Here is a 19,681-nt window from a genome sequence, read left to right on the forward strand (position 1 = left end):
GGCTGTTTACCATTGGAAAACAAATACAAAATAATCTGTTCCGGGTTATTTAAGGGGGTGGCTCTCCCATAGACACCAATGCGATAGTAACTGGATCTCTGGTCTTCTTAGATCATTGACTTCTATTAAAAATGAGGGAGTGGGATGTCTCGCTTCCTCTTCCGTCTCTGGAGCGTTTACAGACGTCACAACAGTGTGTCACGTGGCTCGGGATGTCAAATCAAAATTTGCGCGGGGAAGCTGCGTTTATAATAAGAAAATAGTTGAGTTATAAGAACGGCATAGGACACTGGTATGTATTTAACATTAACTTAGTTAGTGGTACATGATATGCTGATGAACTCTAGTTTTTATTTTTATCCATAAAACGGAAACACGAAGCAAGTTCGGGTTTGTTAGCTAACATTATTGTTGTTGCTCGTGATGACATGTTGTTTTTATCCAAATCATTCAGATTTAACGAGATATTTTACTTCTTATTTCACAGTACTGGCTAAACATGTCTGTGCGAGAGGCATTTTTAGACTCCATCTGCAAAGACAATGTGTGGGAATTTCTCAATTTCACTAAACTCCATGTGAGTAACATTAGCTACAATGTTGTTTTTGCAAAACTTCAAATATGAATAGGAGTGGTTCCCAAGCTGCCCCCCCCCATTTTTTTTTATTTTTTAAATAATAATAAAGAAACAGTCAGGCTTTCAACTTACTCTTAAAAGTGGTAATAGTAGAATGCACAAGGTGCAATTTCGAAATTGGGTATCTAGTGCATCATCAGTTTTCCTTTTGTCATGTCAGTCTTTGCATACCTTAGAGAGCTATTTATAACTTTTCAGAAATGCAAACGTTTTTTAGCCCATATATTTTGTTGTAATGTTTGAAACACTCAAATATCACATGAATACACACACATTAGCCATGGCAAAATGTACAGAATTGCAGGAAATAAGCTTTAAACCTCTCCGACAACTAGAGGCCAACCGTTTGTCAAAAACAGTGCTTGTGCACATAGATGTGGCGTGCGTACAAGGGGGACCTGGGATGTTCCCCAATGCTGAAAGGGGGGCTTCAGTGAAAAAGTTTGGGAACCCCTGTGTTATAGGACCAATATCATGAATCTCAAAATGAGTATTGTCTACCATTCCTTATGCTCGTCTATCTATTTGAGAGCCTTGCCTCTGACCCGGTTGGCTGTAATGTTACTACAGAAGGACACGGCTGAGCCCTTTGACATGGATGAGGTCCTGCAGGAGCTGCCAAAGGGTCAGAGAGAGGCACTGTGGGCCCGACTAGTCACACTACTTTGTGACCAGCTGGCAGCCTTCGCACCAGAGCACTGGGATGCTGGCTTAGAGGAAGACAAGCAGGACAATGACATGGAGGTGGTGTCCCCAGACCGGGTGAGTAGAGTTGTCACAATACTAGTATCGTGGCAAGGGCATTAAACATGAAGCAGATTCAATTTAAGGGATACAATCCTAATGTTGGAAAGAAAATGCATTATGTTGTCACCCAGAGTCAAATGTTTGTTTTCCCAAGCTATAGTGCACACTATTTGACATAAAGAAGGTTTGACCAAAGAGTTTAATCTGCCTTGTTTTCCTGTCATGGAGAATCGTAGTATCATGACAATTCCACATCCTGACCACTCTCTCTCTTCTATATTCTTCCACACTGGGCATGACAACAGTTGTTTTATTCTTGCTCTGACTTCATCTCCTACATCTGATGTCAGTGTTCAGTTGTCTACTATTCCTTGATTGAGAGGTGGTAATCTATTTCGTTATTTAGACACACACCATGTCTGTCCTTGAGGGAGTGACTCTAGTGGTCACAGCTTCTGTGAACGTCATTGAGGATGGCGACACCTACACTTCTCTCTTAGAGTGTGGCAACATATTAAATGGTGAGTTTTTTAATTTATTTTTTGAGTATTAACACTCCTTGTTTTATAGTAATAAGAATCAATGATTTAATTTCTTTAGTGCTTTTTTAGTATAGAAAGAATCTCAAAGCGTTTGAAAATGCATGTTTTACGGAGCCTGGTTAACACGACTCACATGGTCAGTGAGGGAGAGCTGACACACTGGTCTGGACAGGAGGCCTTTGTAACTGCAGTATTTGTGCAGAGTTGTACTTATTTCTGGCTGAGCATTGGTGGTGCTCGGGGGCTGTGTGGCTGTCCATGTGTGTGTTTGAGTGAGGAAGACACAGAGGAGAACCAATCAGTAAAAAAAGCACAGTTATCAACATTATGCTGACAACATCAAAAGAGCCTTTCCAGACTGAAGTCAGGAGGACTTTGAATTAGGTGTCAGCCAGACTATTTTAAGTACTCCAACCCTTCAGTCTGTCTCTGTCCAACAACCCCAGGTGTCCTGCCTTACCTTCCTGCCTCTGAGATGCCTCTGCGGCAGGCTATCCACGGTCTGTGCGAGGCCTGGTGGAAGAAAGGCCTCCTTGGTAAAGAAGAGCTGGGCCGCACAGCCTTCCTTGGATGCCTGGAGAAGACCCTCATACTGAAGAAACCAGTACGTACCCTTTAGCACCAACATGGCCTGTTTCTTTTCTGTTTTGCTCTCTGTCGGTCTTCCTTTTTCTCTAGCGAGCTTTCTGGACTTGCTTTCAGTTATTTTGGTGGGAAATACAAAATGATCGGCTACCAAGGTTTTCTCTGGGGTGTGTGATGCGGGTATGGCTATTGATGTGCCCAATGATGTGGTCTCTGACCGGAGGCCCTCCTGTTGGCCCGTAATGACAATATTGTTTCAAAGCAAATTTCCTGTAATTCTACACATTTTGCCATGTGGTGGAGATAAAATGTTGCAGTTTTGAGGCTAATTTCCTGCAGTTCTACACATTTTGCCATGGGTTATGCTATCTAAGTGACTTTAACATTATACCAAAATCAATTGGGGTCGCATGCCATGACCAAAATACTCCTGAATGCATAATTTGGGGAATTTGTTTCTCTCTGTCCAGCTTTTATTTTGGTGATTGTTAGTTATCAAAGATGATCTTATTTAAAAAACATACATACATACATACATACATACATACATACATACATACATACAGTGAGGGGAAAAAAGTATTTGATCCCCTGCTGATTTTGTACGTTTGCCAACTGACAAAGAAATGATCAGTCTATAATTTTAATGGTATTATTTGAACAGTGAGAGACAGAATAACAACAACAAAATCCAGAAAAACGCATATCAAAAATGTTATAAATTGATTTGCATTTTAATGAGGGAAATAAGTATTTGACCCCCTCTCAATCAGAAAGATTTCTGGCTCCCAGGTGTCTTTTATACAGGTAATGACCTGAGATTAGGAGCACACTCTTAAAGGGAGTGCTCCTAACCGCAGCTTGTTACCTGTAAAAAAGACACCTGTCAACAGAAGCAATAAATCAATCAGATTCCAAACTCTCCACCATGGCCAAGACCAAAGAGCTCTCCAAGGATGTCAGGGACAAGATTGTAGAGCTACACAAGGCTGGAATGGGCTACAAGACCATCACCAAGCAGCTTGGTGAGAAGGTGACAACAGTTGCCGCGATTATTCGCAAATGGAAGAAACACAAAAGAAATGTCAATCTCCCTCGGCCTGGGGCTCCATGCAAGATCTCACCTCGTGGAGTTGCAATGATCATGAGAATGGTGAGGAATCAGCCCAGAACTACACGGGAGGATCTTGTCAATGATCTCTCAAGGCAGCTGGGACCATAGTCACCAAGAAAACAATTGGTAACACACTATGCCGTGAAGGACTGAAATCCTGCAGCGCACGCAAGGTCCCCCTGCTCAAGAAAGCACATATACATGTCCGTCTGAAGTTTGCCAATGAACATCTGAATGATTCAGAGGACAACTGGGTGGAAGTGTTGTGGTCAGATGAGACCAAAATGAAGCTCTTTGGCATCAACTCAACTCGCCGTGTTTGGAGGAGGAGGAATGCTGCCAATGACCCCAAGAACACCATCCCCACCGTCAAACATGGAGGTGGAAACATGCTTTGGGGGTGTTTTTCTGCTAAGGGGACAGGACAACTTCACCGCATCAAAGGGACGATGGACGGGGCCATGTACATTAAATCTTGGGTGAGAACCTCCTTCCCTCAGCCAGGGCATTGAAAATTGGTTGCGGATGGGTATTCCAGCATGACAATGACCCAAAACACACGGCCAAGGCAACAAAGGAGTGGCTCAAGAAGAAGCACATTAAGGTCCTGGAGTGGCCTAGCCAGTCTCCAGACCGTAATCCCATAGAAAATCTGTGGATGGAGCTGAAGGTTCGAGTTGCCAAACGTCAGCCTCGAAACCTTAATGACTTGGAGAAGATCTGCAAAGAGGAGTGGGACAAAATCCCTCCTGAGATGTGCGCAAACCTGGTGGCCAACTACAAGAAACGTCTGACCTCTGATTGCCAACAAGGGTTTTGCCACCTAGTACTAAGTCATGTTTTGCAGAGGGGTCAAATACTTATTTCCCTCGTTAAAATGCAAATCAATTTATAACATTCTTGACATTTGTTTGTTGTTATTCTGTCTCTCACTGTTCAAATAAACCTTCCATTAAAATTATAGACTGATCATTTCTTTGTCAGTGGGCAAACGTACAAAATCAGCAGGGGATCAAATACTTTTTTCCCACACTGTATATATTACCAAAAGTATGTGGACACCTGCTCGTCGAACATCTCATTCCAAAGTCTTGGGCATTAATATGGAGTTGGTCCCCCTTTTCTGCTATAACAGCCTCCCCTCTTCTGGGAAGGCTTTCCACTAGATGTTGGAACGTTGCTGCGGGGACTTGCTTCCGTTCAGCCACGAGCATTAGTGAGGTTGGGACTGATGTTAGGCGATTAGGCCTGGCTCGCAGTCGCATTCCAATTCATCCCAAGAGTGTTCAATGGGGTTGAGGTCAGGGCTCTGTGCAGGCCAGTTTGGGAAAGGGCTTTCCCCAAACGATTGGCGCATGGTTGGAAGCACAGAATTGTCTAGAATGTCATTGTATGCTGTAGCATTAAGATTCTCCTACATTGGAACTAAGGGGCCTAGCCAAAACCATGAAAAACAGCCCCAGACCATTTCCTCCTCCACCAGACTTTATAGTTGGGGCAGCTAGCATTCTCCTAGCATCCGGCAAACCCAGATTTTATACACCTGTCAGCAACAGGTGTGGCTGAAATAGCCGAATCCGTTCATTTGAAGGGGTATCTACATACTTTTGTGTGTATATATAGTGTACTTTTATATCTGGTTTTAGTTGTTGAAGTTTTACACTGAAAATGTTTTTCCATCCGCCTAATCTGAAAACTGTTTGGACATAGGTGGCCCTAAAAAACACTTAGGCGGCCCACCCAAGAGTTTTCTATGCAGGAAAAATCTTGGGTACATGTTTACATATTTAATTTTTTTATTTTTCTTCCATGTGCTTGCTTTTTATCTTGTGCGCCCGGTCTGATTTGGCTCTCCTCCTCCTCTGTGTTTTTTGAAGCCCCCTATATCCCTAATCATCTCCATCAGGAGCCTGAGTCAAAAATCTTTTTTCTCTCCACTCCCTGGTCTCGACAAGAGTGCTCTCTAATCACCCGGTACTCTCATTCAGGGATCATCTGAAGAATTAGTTTGAAAGACAGTATGTGCTCTTCATTTTTCTCTGTCAGAACTGAAGTCTTCTTCTACAGTAGTGTATCAGAGAGGTGGCTGTTTGCATTGGAGTGATATACGATTAGGATTTGTGATCCTCTCGTTTCTGACCTAGTGAGATGGATTCCTTGCAGGCAGTATCTGCATTATAGGCTGTTCTCCAGTATGTGTCTCTGGTTATCTGGGGGAAGAATGATATCTCTGTACTAACCTTTTGCCTCATCTTGGCACCTTTGTCTTTTGGCGTCTGCATTGAGCCGTTTTTGTATTTGATTTGCTGAATGTTGTTGCTGCGTTGTGTGCACGTTCTCAGGGGGCTGAGATCCAAAGGCTGTGGGGTTTCCATGAGGTGCTGTTCACTGTGGACTTTGCGTCGGAGTGCAGCAAGGAGCTGATCGATCTGTTGCTACAGTGCTTCCTCAGTGTCAATCACATTAAAAACGAAGATGTAAGTATGTCTTTCTATTGGTGTGTGTGTGTGTGTGTGTGTGTCAGAATATTTTTTTTTTTATATATATACTTAAAAATTTATTGAATTTCAAATATTTTCTCTGGCCGTTTGAGCTTGCCTGGCTTAATAAACCAAAAGAAAAGTCCTAAAACTGCAAACACTGACCACCTGGAACTCCATACAAAAGCAAACGCTGAATGTTTTTATATCGGTTTTTTTTCTTCACGTATTTGAAACCCAGGTCGGGTGTGTGTGTGATGCAATGCTATCATGCTCACACTGTCGTTCCAATAACACGACTTTCGCTGACAGGGAAAGCGTCTGATGGTCTTCCTTTTTAGCTGGAATGTCAACTTCATCCGGATGATCCATGGAACCATCAAAAACCAGCTACCTTACTTTGCAAAGTAAGTGTTTTGCATTTGTAGTTTCCTAAGTGTCCTTGTTATAATGTCTGGGAGGATGGGGGTTCAATCTCCGGTCGAGTCATACCAAAGACTCAACAAAAATGGGACCCGATGCCTTTCAGCTTGGCACTCAGAATTTAGGGTAAGGCCCCCAGACTTAGTGTCCTGTCCAGGAGATGGGCCGTTCTGGCTCGGTCAAGGTTTACTTATTCAAAGGTAGCTGTCAGGAGACAATGGTTTTCTTCTATTCAATTAATGATGTTATGACCTGTTTTTTTTTTTTGACTGCTTGGTTGAACTCCGTTGATTTTTCTCAGGCCCCATACTGACCACATAGCTGAGATCTACTGCCGGGCCTGGAAGAAGGCTTCTGGGGTCTGTCTGGAGCAGATAGAGAGCACATGCATCCAGGACTTCATGCAGCACGCTGTGCTCCTGCACAGGACCTCACCCGTCCATGCCAAAGTCAGACAGGTGGGTGCTGTGAACATTTGACTTAGTGTGTTTCAAACATATTTCTCACTCTGTCTGCTTCAGAAATAATAATTATTTATATATATATATATATTTTTTTTTAAATCATTAATATAAGGAAAAGTAGTACTTCAACAACACACATTTCCTGTATTTATTTTCAATTTTTTCATAAGACTAAGGCTTTAGCATCATATCAGCAAACCTCCAGCCGGCTTACTTTACCACAGAGTCTACATATTCACTGCAATGGTTGCCGTTTATTATATGTGTGTGACTTAACTCTCATCTGTGTAGATACTGAGCTACTTTCACAAACTGAAGGGCCGCCAGGGGTTGGATGAGATGCTTTACAGACTCTACAAGCCCATTCTCTGGAGAGCGCTAAGTGTACAGTCACATTTTCCTTGATACACGTACTCTCTTTATTTCTGGATAGTGTTTTTTGTTGTTGAACTAATGAATGAGTCTTCTCTCGATCATTGTAGGCTGCCAACTCTGAGGTCCGGGCCAATGCCACTCTGCTCTTCACCGAGGCCTTCCCTATCCACAATCCTAGCCAGAGCAGTGAGAAGATGGACGAGACCATCCAGAAACAACTGGACATGCTGGTCGTAAGTCGATGTATTATGACGTTGAATTTCCAAGTGGTCGTTTTATGTTTGTGAATCCCTGAAATGCCATAAGTTGAGGTCATATGCGGCAGATAGCCTAGCAGTTAAGAGCGTTGGGCCAGTAACCGAAAGATTGCTGGTACCAATCCCCAAGCCGACTAAGATGAAAAATCTGTCTGTGTCTTTGAGCAAGGCACTTAACCCTGAAGTCAGTCTGGATAAGAGTGTCTGCTAAATGACTAAAATGTAAATACGACAATTTGGAATTATGAAAAACAGAATGTTTCTGTGTCGATTTAAAGGGTTAAATAGTTAAAGTGTAGTGAGTCTATTTTTATCAGCACTGTGTACAGTGTATTCCTGTTTAATAAGTGATGTCTGCTTAATATTCTAAAGCTCTCACCTGTTTGTTCCTGTGTGTCGGTGTGTGTTTGTAACATGTCAGTGCCTGCTAGAGGACCCTCAGCCTCTGGTGCGCTCCACAGCCATCCTCGGGGTCTGTAAGATCCTGGCCAAGTGCTGGGAGGTCATCCCCCCCACTGTCATCACCGACTTCCTCAAGAAGCTGGTGGTAGAGCTGGCCAATGATACCACCTCCCCTGATGTCCGCTGCTCCGTCTTCAAGGTGAGTTACCACAGTATTGAATACAATAAAACACTACATATATTAGAACATTATGGCTACGTCCCAAATGGCACCCTATTCCCTACATAGTGCACTAATTTGACAAGTCCTTAAGGCTCTGGTCAAAAGCAGTGCCCTGTATAGGGAATAGGGCGCCATTTGGGATGCAGACCTATATGAACTCTGAACCCCTCTAGTCATCACTGCGGTTCTGTGTTGTTATTATGGATTACAATTAAATATTCTCTCCAGTGTTTGACCATCGTGCTGGACAATGGCCACAGTCACCCGTTGCTGGAGCAGCTGCTGCCAGCTCTGAAGAACAGCCTCCATGACACCTCGGAGAAAGTACGCGTGGCCTTCCTCAACATGCTGCTCAAGATCAAAGCAGTGCGAGCTGCCAAGGTAAAAACACCGCTTGCGTGTATTTATTTTTTGTGCAAAACCACAACGTATTACCAAACAAAAAGACAACAATGAAGATATTCAAAGTACAACTATACATTTTACTAAATTTATATTTCGACATTGTTGTCATTTTGTCAGGAAATACACTGTAGTTATTTCTGTTTGTGTTGGGAGAAAGCTTTTTGATTCCCCGCTTATCTCAGTAGCACTGTCAGACATTATTTGTGATGCTCACCCTGCCGTACCCCTTCTCTCTCTCCTCTCCAGTTCTGGAAGGTGTCCTCCATGGAACACCTGCTAGCCCGTCTGGCCGTCGACTCGCAGCCTGTCTCCAAGCGCATCGTCAACCTCCTCTTCAATTCCTTCTTCCCCGTCAACCAATCAGTGGAGGTGTGGTGCGAGCGCTGCGTCACTCTGATTCAGATGAACCCCAAAGCAGCTAGGACTTTCTACCAGTATGCACACATCTACACAGCCCCCACTAACATAGGTGAGTTTAGCCTGCAGTTATATACAGTAGCTCCTACACAGCCCTCACTAATATAGATCAGTTTGGCCTTCAGCTACAGTATGTAGCGCCTGTCAGCATATGTGGGATTTAAAGGGATAGTTTGACATATTCCAGTCATTGCGCAATCGCTCCAGAAACGACCTTCAACCTCCTTCAAACTGCAAGCATAGATATACAAATGGTATCCATGAGTTCATCTGATTCTGGGTAAGTAGAGAAAAAAAAAAGGTATTCATTGCCAAACTCTGGAACTATCCATTTAAATCGCTCGTTAATCAGTTGACAGTACTGACCTGTCTAAGGTCTTTATTCCCCCTAGATCAAACTACGTATCTAGCTAGCAGATGTTATGCGAGTCATTTGAAGTTGTTAGAAATCCCAGAATGAAAGTCTGTTTTACTGTACCGCTTGTGTCCCAGTCAAGCTGATGCTGACAATCCGCCGGTGTTTGAACGCCTGCATCCAGACTGAAGACCTGAATGAGACAGAATCAAACAAGGAGAACACAAGTGTAAGACTGATTTGTAGCACTGAATGTCAGCTCACTTACAAGACTAAGGAAATTGTCGTTTGTCAATGGAATGCATGTACGATAATCAAGATTTTTCCATCATTCAAATTGTAATATAGAATTAGTACATCCCACCCCTTCAGCTAAATGTCTCTGCTCAGTTCCTGTCGTACCCCATCATATAACCCAACGTATTATCTTGATTTACTCAATTGTTTGTAAATGTAGTTCTAAACAAACACTTTCCAGCTTCAAGACATGGTAAAAACGATCATTTTGATCGGTCTCTCTGGTGTACTGGATCGTCAGTCCTTGCATCCGTAGCTCTATGAATGTGTTTACATGTGTCTAGCATAGAAAGCTGGTATGAGGGTTTGCGCTCAGGCTAGAATGAATAGTGGCCGGTGCGAGAGAACATTTCCTTAAGAGTTCAGTAGTTCTCTAACCATGAAAAGGAGAGAAAAAACCAAGGAGGCTGATGTGCTAAAATATAGTTAATTGAATGCCATGCTCAAAAGGTACAAGTGCAATGTGCAAAAAAAAACAATTGCCATTTTCTATTCTTTCAAGCATGGTATTCATTTATGCATATTTTGGCATCCCGGCCTCCTTGGTGCTTTCCTATTTGTGGTTTGAGTGCAAGTACCTACTGGACTATATTTCTCGAGTCCCATCGCTCAGCTGTTTACCACAACAAGTTGCACGGTGACTGCTTTGTTGTATTTTAAATCCTAGATTTAAAACAAAGTTCCTTGCAGGTTCTGGAGCATGTCCTGTCAGTCAAGGACACGGCGTCCATGGCCAGTCTGCTGGAGGTGGTGGTGATCTTGTGGAGGAGCATTCGGAAAGCCCTGGACCTCAACAAGGAAGCCTTCCAATATACCACTGCCAAGTTTGGCTTCGTTGTGCCCAAGTACTTCAATGTCTTCCAGGTGTGAGGTGGACTGGAGTTTACCCTGTGGCAGTCAACTTCGGTTGTGTCCCAATAATCTCTCCTAAGTGAACACTTGTTCACTTCCCTTCATAGATTTGAAAGGAAATGACTGGTTTATGGAAACGCCCTCTAGCCCATGCCTACACCAGTCCAATGCTTTTAAATGTGTGGGGAGTAGTGAACGAGTTCGCACTTAAACGAAGAAGGTAAGATTATTGGTACGCACCCCAGATATCTTCCCCATCATTTAAGATGTCCTCACCTTGTTTCTTTCTCTTTCAGGAGGAGCATTGCACAGTTCCCCTCATCCAACTGGCCTCCCTACTGCCCCCAGCTTCTGTCCCCACTTTCAGGTCTGTGGGGGTCCTGCTAACTTGTCGTCCTTTTGGCCTCTTTAGACTCTCTCTGTGTCTCTGTCTGTGTTAACCCTGTCTCTCTGGTCCCTGTGTTCCAGCTGTGGGGTGCTGTCCAGGCTGAAGAGGCTGGAGGCGGGGGCCAAGGTGTCCCAGTACAGTCAGATCATCGAGTGCCTGTGTAGCTGGGGCCAGGCTGCACACGTCCTGGAGCTCATCACAGACTGGCTCACTGATGCCTTACCCACCCCCGCTGTAAGCAACATGCACAGAGGTTGTGTCACAAATGGCACCCTATTCTCTATATATTGACCTACTTTTGACCAGGGTCCATAGGTTCTCTGGTCTAAAGTAGTGCACTATATAGGGAAAGGGTGCCATTTGAGATGCAGGCACAGATGAATAGGGATGCCTCCGTGAGACCCTCGGTGGCTCCTTGGGATATTTTATTAGTCATTGTAATGCAGAAAGGAGGGATGCATCTGCATAGTAAAATATTACTAACTTTATTCTGAGTAAACAAAGAGTTTTGTCTTCAAAAACTTTGCCTTAATGCTCTTTATAGTAGTGTACTGAGACGTAATCATGACATCGTTGGACATTACCCCACCTCTCTGCTTCCCCTTCTCCTCCACAGGGCAAAGGGAACACCAGTCGGAAAGTGCGCATCCAGGAGACTGTGGTAGCCAAGCCAGACCTGGGGCTAGATTACCTGGAGTACCTGGTCAGCCGTACCTCCACGCGGGACTGCATCCTGCCCTTCAGGCAGGGCCAGCTCAAACAGCTGCACCAAGCCCTCGGGGCCTGGAAGGTAGACTGGACAATATAATTACGGAGTTGTATAGATTGGTTATATGTGCGGTGAGAGGCTATGAACAGAGGTGGGATCCTGTGTCATGTTTTCCTTCTCAGTCAGTGCTGTTATCCCATCTGAGCTCTTCTGAGGCCCGGGCCGATGTCCCCAGAGCAGAAACGGCACTGAGAGCGTTTGCCCTTCATGCACGTCTCAGTGCCCATCTACAGCACAAAGTGAGCCCCATTGCCTACATGCCTCCGCTTTGTAACCAATCTGTGTACAGTATTGCCCATGATAAACTGACTTATTATGCTAGCAATAAATAGATTGATAACTTTATAACACTAATGTGCATCTGTTTTTTGTTACTACCCTTAAAGCTACTACTAGTTTGCATGTTGTAGCTATCCATTGTCCCATTAGCAGTCACCCATATTAGCAGACTTATTTAATTTCAAACTTCACATATCTCTAGTCAAGTGTAGGCTACTAACGATATCAGCTAAATATCCTCTAAGTGTCGGTTTGAGCAGTGTACTGTAAGTACTTTGGTTTATCGTCCCAGATCTAGTAGACTCTATTTGGGATATAACTACTGGTCTGTGCAGTGTTTTGGCTATAACCACCTTTTATAACCACCTGGGCTTGCTATAACTACCGTTATTTGCTTTCCCAGTTCTCGGGGGGGAGGGATTTCCTTGTCCCTGTGGAGAACATGGCAGTGTGGGTGGCAGAGAGGGTGCTGCCCTTCCTGGTCGGCCCCAGTGAGGGAGGGGTCACTGAGCAGCAGCGGGACCTCGCCAGGCAGGTAATAGAGGTAAGTGTGACACTCTGGATAGGGTAGCAGGTATCAATCACAGGACAGGGTTTACACTACCGTTTTGTACAGAAGACCTAAGCGTTAATTCTGTGTTCAGTACTCCGCGGTACCTCAGAGTTGTCAAACTCAATTCCTGGAGGGCTGTATGTCTGCCGGTTGTGTTATTTTCTTTCAATTTGTGTCGAACTAAGACCTAGACAGCCAGGTGAGGGGAACTCATAACTAACCAATTACCTTAATTGATCATTCAAGGCAGGAGCAAAAAAACAGAAGATACTCAGCCCTCCAGGAATTGGGTTCGACACCCGTGCTTTACCTGTAGACAGAGGGACCATAAATCAAATGTATTTAGTTAACCAAATTGTGACAACTGCTGATGTAAAAAGGGCTTTTCTGGAAACCTTAACACATGAGTAATATAGCATTAGACTTTTTATCAAATATCAGACTTAACTATATTCTTCGGCTATTCTTTTATGTGTATTACACTGTTGCAGTATTAGCCAGGACATTAGGTCCTGGTAATGTACGAGCAGCTTTATGGTATTATGGTTAGTAGATCAATTATTGTCCTGGATCTTTCCTATGCTGTCAGTCTATGAACAGACTGAGGGTTCATCCTAAATTGCACCCTATTCCGTGTACTACTTTTGACCAGAGCCCTATAGGCCTTGGTCAAAAGTAGTGCACTACATAGGGAATAAGGTGCCATTTGGGACACCACCTTAATCTGTTTTATAGATTGTTATTCAGCTCCGGTCCACACTCTCACATATCAGCTCTCCGCTGTATGCCTCCCACTCCCAGAGAGCAAGATGGACTCATTTATTCTTTGAAATGGGCTTCTATAGTTATTTCTTCCATTACTCTCTCAAGTGTGTCACCCAGAGGCTGCTGCTGTGATCAGATATTGAAAATAAACCCCTCATTTATCTTAATACCCACTTCTGTTGCTTCCACTAACTCTCTAGAGCTCCAGCACCAACACTTGCGATTAAGATACTATGGTATGGTGTCTTATTCAATGCGTCGTTTCCAGGACAAATAAGCACAAAAATGTAATTTTGAATGATTTTTTTTATTTTTATTGTCCCATAATATAGTTTGTTTAGTTGGTCTTTCGGCATTATTCCATGTTCTTAAAAACAGTTGCGTTATAAATTCTGAATTACTATGCTGATACAATAAAAAAAATGAGTTATTTTTCTGTCCCTCTTTGTGGAGTGACATGGTTGCTCTAACGTCGCGGTGATGTTTGGCAGTGTTTACTGACGGTGAGCAGAGATGTGATCCGGGTGGGCCTTGGGGACGAGGAGTTCAAAGGGCAGGTCCTTCACCTGTGCTCCATCGTGCTCCTCTCTGGTGAGTATATCTATACTAAACATATACTATTATAGAGACCTACAGAATCTAAATGAAGAAACATGCCATTTTCGACCATCTGTAAATCTACAAGGCACATTTAGAATTGTAGATTTTCTAGAATAGTTGTTGACTGGACTAGGTCACTCATTTCAATGTGTCTGAGGAAATTTGACGTGGGTGTGTGTGTTTTATTGTGTTCTCAGAGAAGGGCTACCTGTGTGTTCCTCTGCTGCTCTCTGTGCTGACGGAGGTGGCGGAGAACTACGTCCCCGAGAACCAGGCCCAGGACAAGCAGTCCTCCATCATCCTCACCGTGGTCACCAACGTCTTCCAGAAGATCCTGGAGGTCATGGCTCGCCGCCTGAGGAAGGACCCCGAGGAGGGCCAGGAGGTGAGGATGATGGCTTGCGTCCCAAATGCCTTGATGGTTTGAGTGTCAATCAAAAGCACAAATGTAGATCATTTAGAGGTAGTCTCTAAATGTCTATAAATAATACCTATTTGGCCCAACAACAGAAGCAGCTCTGGGGCCATACTTATCAAGCTTCTCAAAGGAGGTTTTTCAGTTACTGTACCACCAACTAAATTTTGCTCTCCCCAGTGTACCCCCTACTCTGATACGCTATAGATATGTTCAGCGTGCAAATGTGAATAGATGACTTAAGGTTGTTTCTCTCTCCACTGGCTGTTGTAGCTGTGGCACTTGGCTGTTACCTCTCTAGGAGACTTCCTCCAGGTGGTTCAGGCTTGGTCGGGCATCGACTCCAACCCCCTAAACGGGGTGTTTTCAACCGTCTGTGCTGCCATCCTCGCAGCGACCCAACACGCCCTGCAAAAGGTAACAAAGATGGCGGATACACTATTTTCCCAGATAGAAAATGTGATTCCAAATGTTGATAGGTTGCGAATAAAGAACAAGTACGATATTTAATCTGCGCTGAACTTAACTGTTCCATCTTAGATTTCACATCCTCAAGAGGTCACAACACCAGAGACGGTCCAGGATTTGCCTCCTCTCTCAAGCATCTTGTTGAACGTTCTCCTCAAATCGCCCCCGGTCACAAGGTAAACAACCAACTACACTCCAAGCGTTTTGCTGTTTTATATTACTATGCACACTGACCGGCTCAGTTCGGTTTCCTTTTTTGTGATAAATGTTTTTACAGATTTTTCCCTCACAAAAAGGAATAACAAGAGGAAGAACAGACACCAAACAGTCAACCCCACACGATGTCGTACGAAGAGCTCCAGCAATGGAATATATACTGTACTTTTCTCCTCATTGGTGTTTCTAATCCGAGGCCTCTTCTCTTTTTCAGAGCCTTCCTGGCAGAGATCATCTCAACTGTCGACTCGGAGGTCATTGATGGTCTGACCGGATTGGCTGCAGTTCTTCACATTCTGGCAGTTGTCAGACAGAGTGAGTAAAATAAGTTGCAATAAAGAGAATTTCTCTTGTTTAAAAAAATAAAGAATGATTTCACATTCATGAATAGTTTCTAACAGGGCGTGGCTAAAGGTTTTTAGCTGTTAAACTGGGAGTGTAACTTTTGCCGGTGTGGAGCAGAACGTGTGCCATTATCCACTGTTCTCGGGCCTGAGCCAGTTGCTTATGCCCAGGTTTCATTGAAATGACTGCAAGAAGCTCAGTATCCAGTGTGCTGTAATGATTGTGCCTGTTTTTGTTCCAGCTGGGAAGTTTAAGGCAGATCTGAAGAGTACAGGCTTGTCCGTCCAGAGACAGCTTCAGAAACATTACGCTGTCACGGCTGAGAACGAAGGACACATCCAGAGGTGACTAGATTAACGTTGTACGGTCTGTCCCAAATGGCATCCTGTAGTGCACTACTTTTGACCAAGACCCATATGGCTCTCCACTGGGGTAAATCTGTTGGTAGCCTTTTTGTATGTTTTTAAGACAATTAAGTATTTTTGAGTTGTTAGCTAGCTGTTATAGCATTTTACCCTGAACGTTAAGGAAACATGCTCGTAAGTTGGGAATTGTAAGATTGCAAATTATATTTTAAAATAGCAACCACAAAATGACATTACATTATTTATTTTTGTACCTCTTTTTCCAGGGTAATCTACGAATCCGCTATCAACACATTGAATGCAATTCTAATGCCATGCCCATGAAGAGGCAAGAGCGAGAGAGCCTCATTTACACTTAACATTTACTAATTATTTCTTGGTTGCCAGTGTCAGCTATTCTTCTGTTCTGTTCTTTCTAAGCTCTTCTATTCTGTGCGAACATGGTGTATGTGTATGGTGTACATGACTTGTATTTGCGCTTTGGATTTATGTATTGCGTCAGAATACTCTATGCTGCATAAACTGAACTGTGTGTAACATTGCAAAGTAACTGCTAAAAATACATTTGAAATGTGAGTTTCAACCGTGTCATTGTTGATTCTCTCTAAAAGCCTCTGCAAATCACTTACACTGCCACATGTTTTAGTTTAACTTATAGTACATATTTGCACAATTTTATTGAAGGAAATATAGTTTCTTTTTAGTTATGCTCCACCACTGGCAGGGAAGGTTAGTTTCTGTGGCTAAGGAGGAAGGACAAGAACGAAGAACTAAAGGCCAGCTGCAGGGGGTGACAGGCAGACGTCCCTGCTCCGCCACCAGGAGCCGTACTGGGATAAGGAGAGTAACATTGCGGAGTAGTGGTCCCCAGGTGACGACCCTCTAGCTGGTTTACAGGCACTGCTGGAGGTGCGACAGGCAGAGATGCCCAGCAGCAGGTTACCACCTATATACCTGTATAAAGTATGTACCGTAATTTCCGGACTATTAAGCGCACCTGAATATAAGCCGCACCCACTGAATTAAAAAATATATATATTATTTTGAACATAAATAAGCCGCACATGTCTATAAGCCGCAGGTGCCTACCGGTACATTGAAACAAATGAACTTTACACAGGCTTTAATGAAACACGGCTTGTAACAAAAATAAATAGGCTTTAACGAAACACGGCTTGTAACAAAAAATAAAAAATTAGCAGTAAGCTTTAGTTTTCTTTTTGCACTGAGTCAATTCCTCACGTTGCTGTTTCCAACGTCTTATCGACTCATTAAGACCAAGCTCCCGTGCAGCAGCTCTATTTCCTTTTCCAACAGCCAGATCAATCGCCTTCAACTTGAAAGCTGCATCATATGCATTTCTCCGTGTCTTTGCCATGATGAGGGTGACAAAATGACTACCGTAATCAGAATGATGGGAAGTTTGAGAGCGCTCGATTTAAATCTAAACAAAAAAGTTGTTTCGGCAATGTCATTTGTCTAATGAAAGCTTCATGCCGGCAAAAAACTGAGCACGTCACAGAATGTTTTTTTTTTGGAAAAAAAAATTGAAAGCGGGAAAAATCCATATATTATCCGCGTCATTGTTTAAGTCGCGAGGTTCAAAGCGTGGGAAAAAAGTTGCGGCTTATAGTCCGGAATTTTCGGTATATTGTAGTGAATTCAGGGGGTAGCCCCGACTGGGACTCGAACCCATCAACTGTCAAGCCAACACCTTAACCGTTATGCCAAGAGGTCTGAACTGCTTGATGAAGTCGCAAGGTGTTGTGTCAAGGTTGCTACAATATGCACCTGTTGTTTGAACAATTTATTGATGGAAATGTAGTTTGTATGCTTATAGTTATGTTCTATACAACACAAACCCTCCAGACATTTCAATGCATGTATGAACTCTGTATAAACTTGAGTAGCCATGCTATATTGTATGGTATTTTAGAATTATCCTGCCACTGTTTATACAGCCTTACAATAAAAAAATTATATATTAACTTGTTTTTCAGATGCTGAGTCCAACTATAAATGTGCTAATTTACTTTACTGTTAGTGCACTACTTTTGACCAGGGCCTATAGGGCTCTGGGCCCAGTTTCCCAGAAGCATCTTAAGGCATAAGGTCATATGGTTCTAAAGATGAACTTAGCTTTAAGATACCTTTGGGAAACCATGCCCAGGTCAATAGTAGTGCACTATATATGGGAAAGGGTTCCACTTGCGATGTAATTTAAATCCATTCGTTCTCCTTCCAGCTGATGTTTGAACCCTGGTGCCAGTAACTGGCTTTCTGCGATAGACTTCCCTCGTGCCCACTTGGACTTATTGGTATTGCATTTTTTTTGTTTTATCTCTATATTGCCTACTCTCGAGCTTTATTTCATTAACTTCTACTATTTTCGTGGTGAGACTGGCTAACCATTAATTATTGCGCACTGTGGGTGCAAGCTCAGAGACCAGGCACGGGCCCCTCGCCATGTGTTTGACGTCAGAACCTAGGAGGGGCGCCTTCTGAAGGTTGCTGTCCGCGGTGCTGAATCCTGACGCGACTGCGGAAGAGAAGTGGCGGACCCGAGAAATTGCTCTGCAAATCTTGTCATATTTTCACTTCCACTCGCAATTATCTCATCCATAAATGTTGGACCATCCTGTATTTAACACTGACACGATTATGGTTTAGCAAAGGTGTGCAATGGATTAGACTAGGTAGAGTAATGGATTCGCCGTGTTCCATCATCTTCGCTGTGTTGGCTCTTTGCCTGTCTCTTCCAACTACCTCCGCTGACAGCAAATTTGGTAAGTTGACAGTGGTTCACGGTCAATATATAGCCATTTGTATATAAAAAAAACATACTTACCTGCCCAGGTGTTGCAGTTCGAAAGACAGGCTTTTAAACCACCACATGGTCTGGAAATGGGCTATGGAAAAAGCTAGCGTTAACGTCTTACTTTCCATGAAAAATGTTTTTCTAATGTTCTGTTTATTACTCAAAAAGGTGTCAGGAACAGTGTCTTCGGGACATGAACTGGATAAGAGCATCTGCTAACTAAAATGTACATTTTAGTGAGTGTCCCAGATTTAATCACGAAAATAATTAACTATAATACCTGTAGTCTCTCGTGACATTCTGATTCTGGGTGCCGAGATATACAACGCTTTAGGTCATTATCTATTCTGTTAGACAAGACCCACCACCTTGTGTTTTCAGGATGAACATGTTTTCAAAAGGGGGCAGTCTGGGAATCGAAAAACAAAGCGGCCACCCTAGCACTTGTTTTGTTAAGCCGCTGAGAGATGGAGCTGGAGAAATGTAACCACTATCTAATTCATATACAGATTTATGGATCCAAGGGTTAACCATCCATGAGATCACAACTATATAGTTTTAACCATGTTTTGAAGCTATACCGTGGTTGTTTACAATTACATTGTTTACAAACAATGGTGTAAAAACATTAAGGCAGTTATATATAATTTAAAATATTACATTTCGTAACACTTTTCACAACACCTTAAGTGTGTGCCCTCAGGCCACTACTCTACTATGCATATCTACAATACAAAATCTATGTGTACCTGTGTGTAAAGTGTGTCTGAACTAAGCTAATGACACAAGGCATTTATAATTTACATTCTTCAATAATCAATGGCTATATGTTAATTTAAAAGTCCAAAAATAGATGTACCAATCCCAGACAACTATGTGTGGCCTGGGTGGCCCATGAGTTTGATGACATAATTCTAAAAACATACTACATGACATCTACTATGTGATTTGTAAGCATTTAGTTTTTTTTTCCTTTTTCTAGAGACAAATTTCCTTAATGGCATGGTAGTAATCTCTAAAAGGACAGCACATACACTTTCTTGATTTATTTCAGTCTTGGCAGGGAAATCTGCCTTCATATTTTGATTGGTTTTCCCTGCCTTGCCCCAGTTTAACACTTAGTAA

The 19,681-nt window shown here is 43.0% G+C and overlaps 2 protein-coding genes across 5 annotated transcripts in view; both read left to right on the forward strand.

Annotated features, from left to right (window-relative positions):
- The first annotated feature begins 180 nt into the window (after positions 1-180).
- Positions 181-16,321, forward strand: LOC115154180 (condensin-2 complex subunit G2). The gene is made up of 27 exons (XM_029700144.1): positions 181-292; positions 488-577; positions 1,208-1,399; positions 1,791-1,905; positions 2,373-2,530; positions 5,968-6,102; positions 6,418-6,512; positions 6,830-6,986; positions 7,284-7,376; positions 7,475-7,600; positions 8,046-8,225; positions 8,478-8,630; positions 8,901-9,123; positions 9,564-9,655; positions 10,414-10,587; positions 10,872-10,942; positions 11,044-11,197; positions 11,580-11,753; positions 11,855-11,971; positions 12,415-12,555; positions 13,821-13,920; positions 14,127-14,314; positions 14,618-14,761; positions 14,885-14,988; positions 15,243-15,343; positions 15,615-15,717; positions 16,005-16,321. The coding sequence occupies exons 2-27, from the start codon at positions 500-502 to the stop codon at positions 16,060-16,062; spliced, it is 3,426 nt and encodes a 1,141-aa protein (XP_029556004.1). The 5' UTR covers positions 181-292; positions 488-499; the 3' UTR covers positions 16,063-16,321.
- Positions 16,322-18,215: 1,894 nt separating this feature from the next.
- Positions 18,216-19,681, forward strand: part of LOC115154194 (receptor-type tyrosine-protein phosphatase N2) — a 312,884-nt gene continuing 311,418 nt past the window's right edge. For 3 of the 4 annotated variants that reach the window (XM_029700191.1, XM_029700198.1, XM_029700204.1), the window contains exon 1: positions 18,219-18,524. In XM_029700191.1, the coding sequence (XP_029556051.1) occupies positions 18,443-18,524 (82 nt within the window). In that variant the 5' untranslated portion in view covers positions 18,219-18,442. Of the gene's footprint in view, positions 18,525-19,681 lie in introns of all 4 variants that reach the window. The other variant, XM_029700209.1, reaches the window with a different exon arrangement.

This window comes from Salmo trutta, chromosome 2 (genome assembly GCF_901001165.1).
Source record: "Salmo trutta chromosome 2, fSalTru1.1, whole genome shotgun sequence".
In the NCBI taxonomy this organism is placed as follows: domain Eukaryota; kingdom Metazoa; phylum Chordata; class Actinopteri; order Salmoniformes; family Salmonidae; genus Salmo; species Salmo trutta.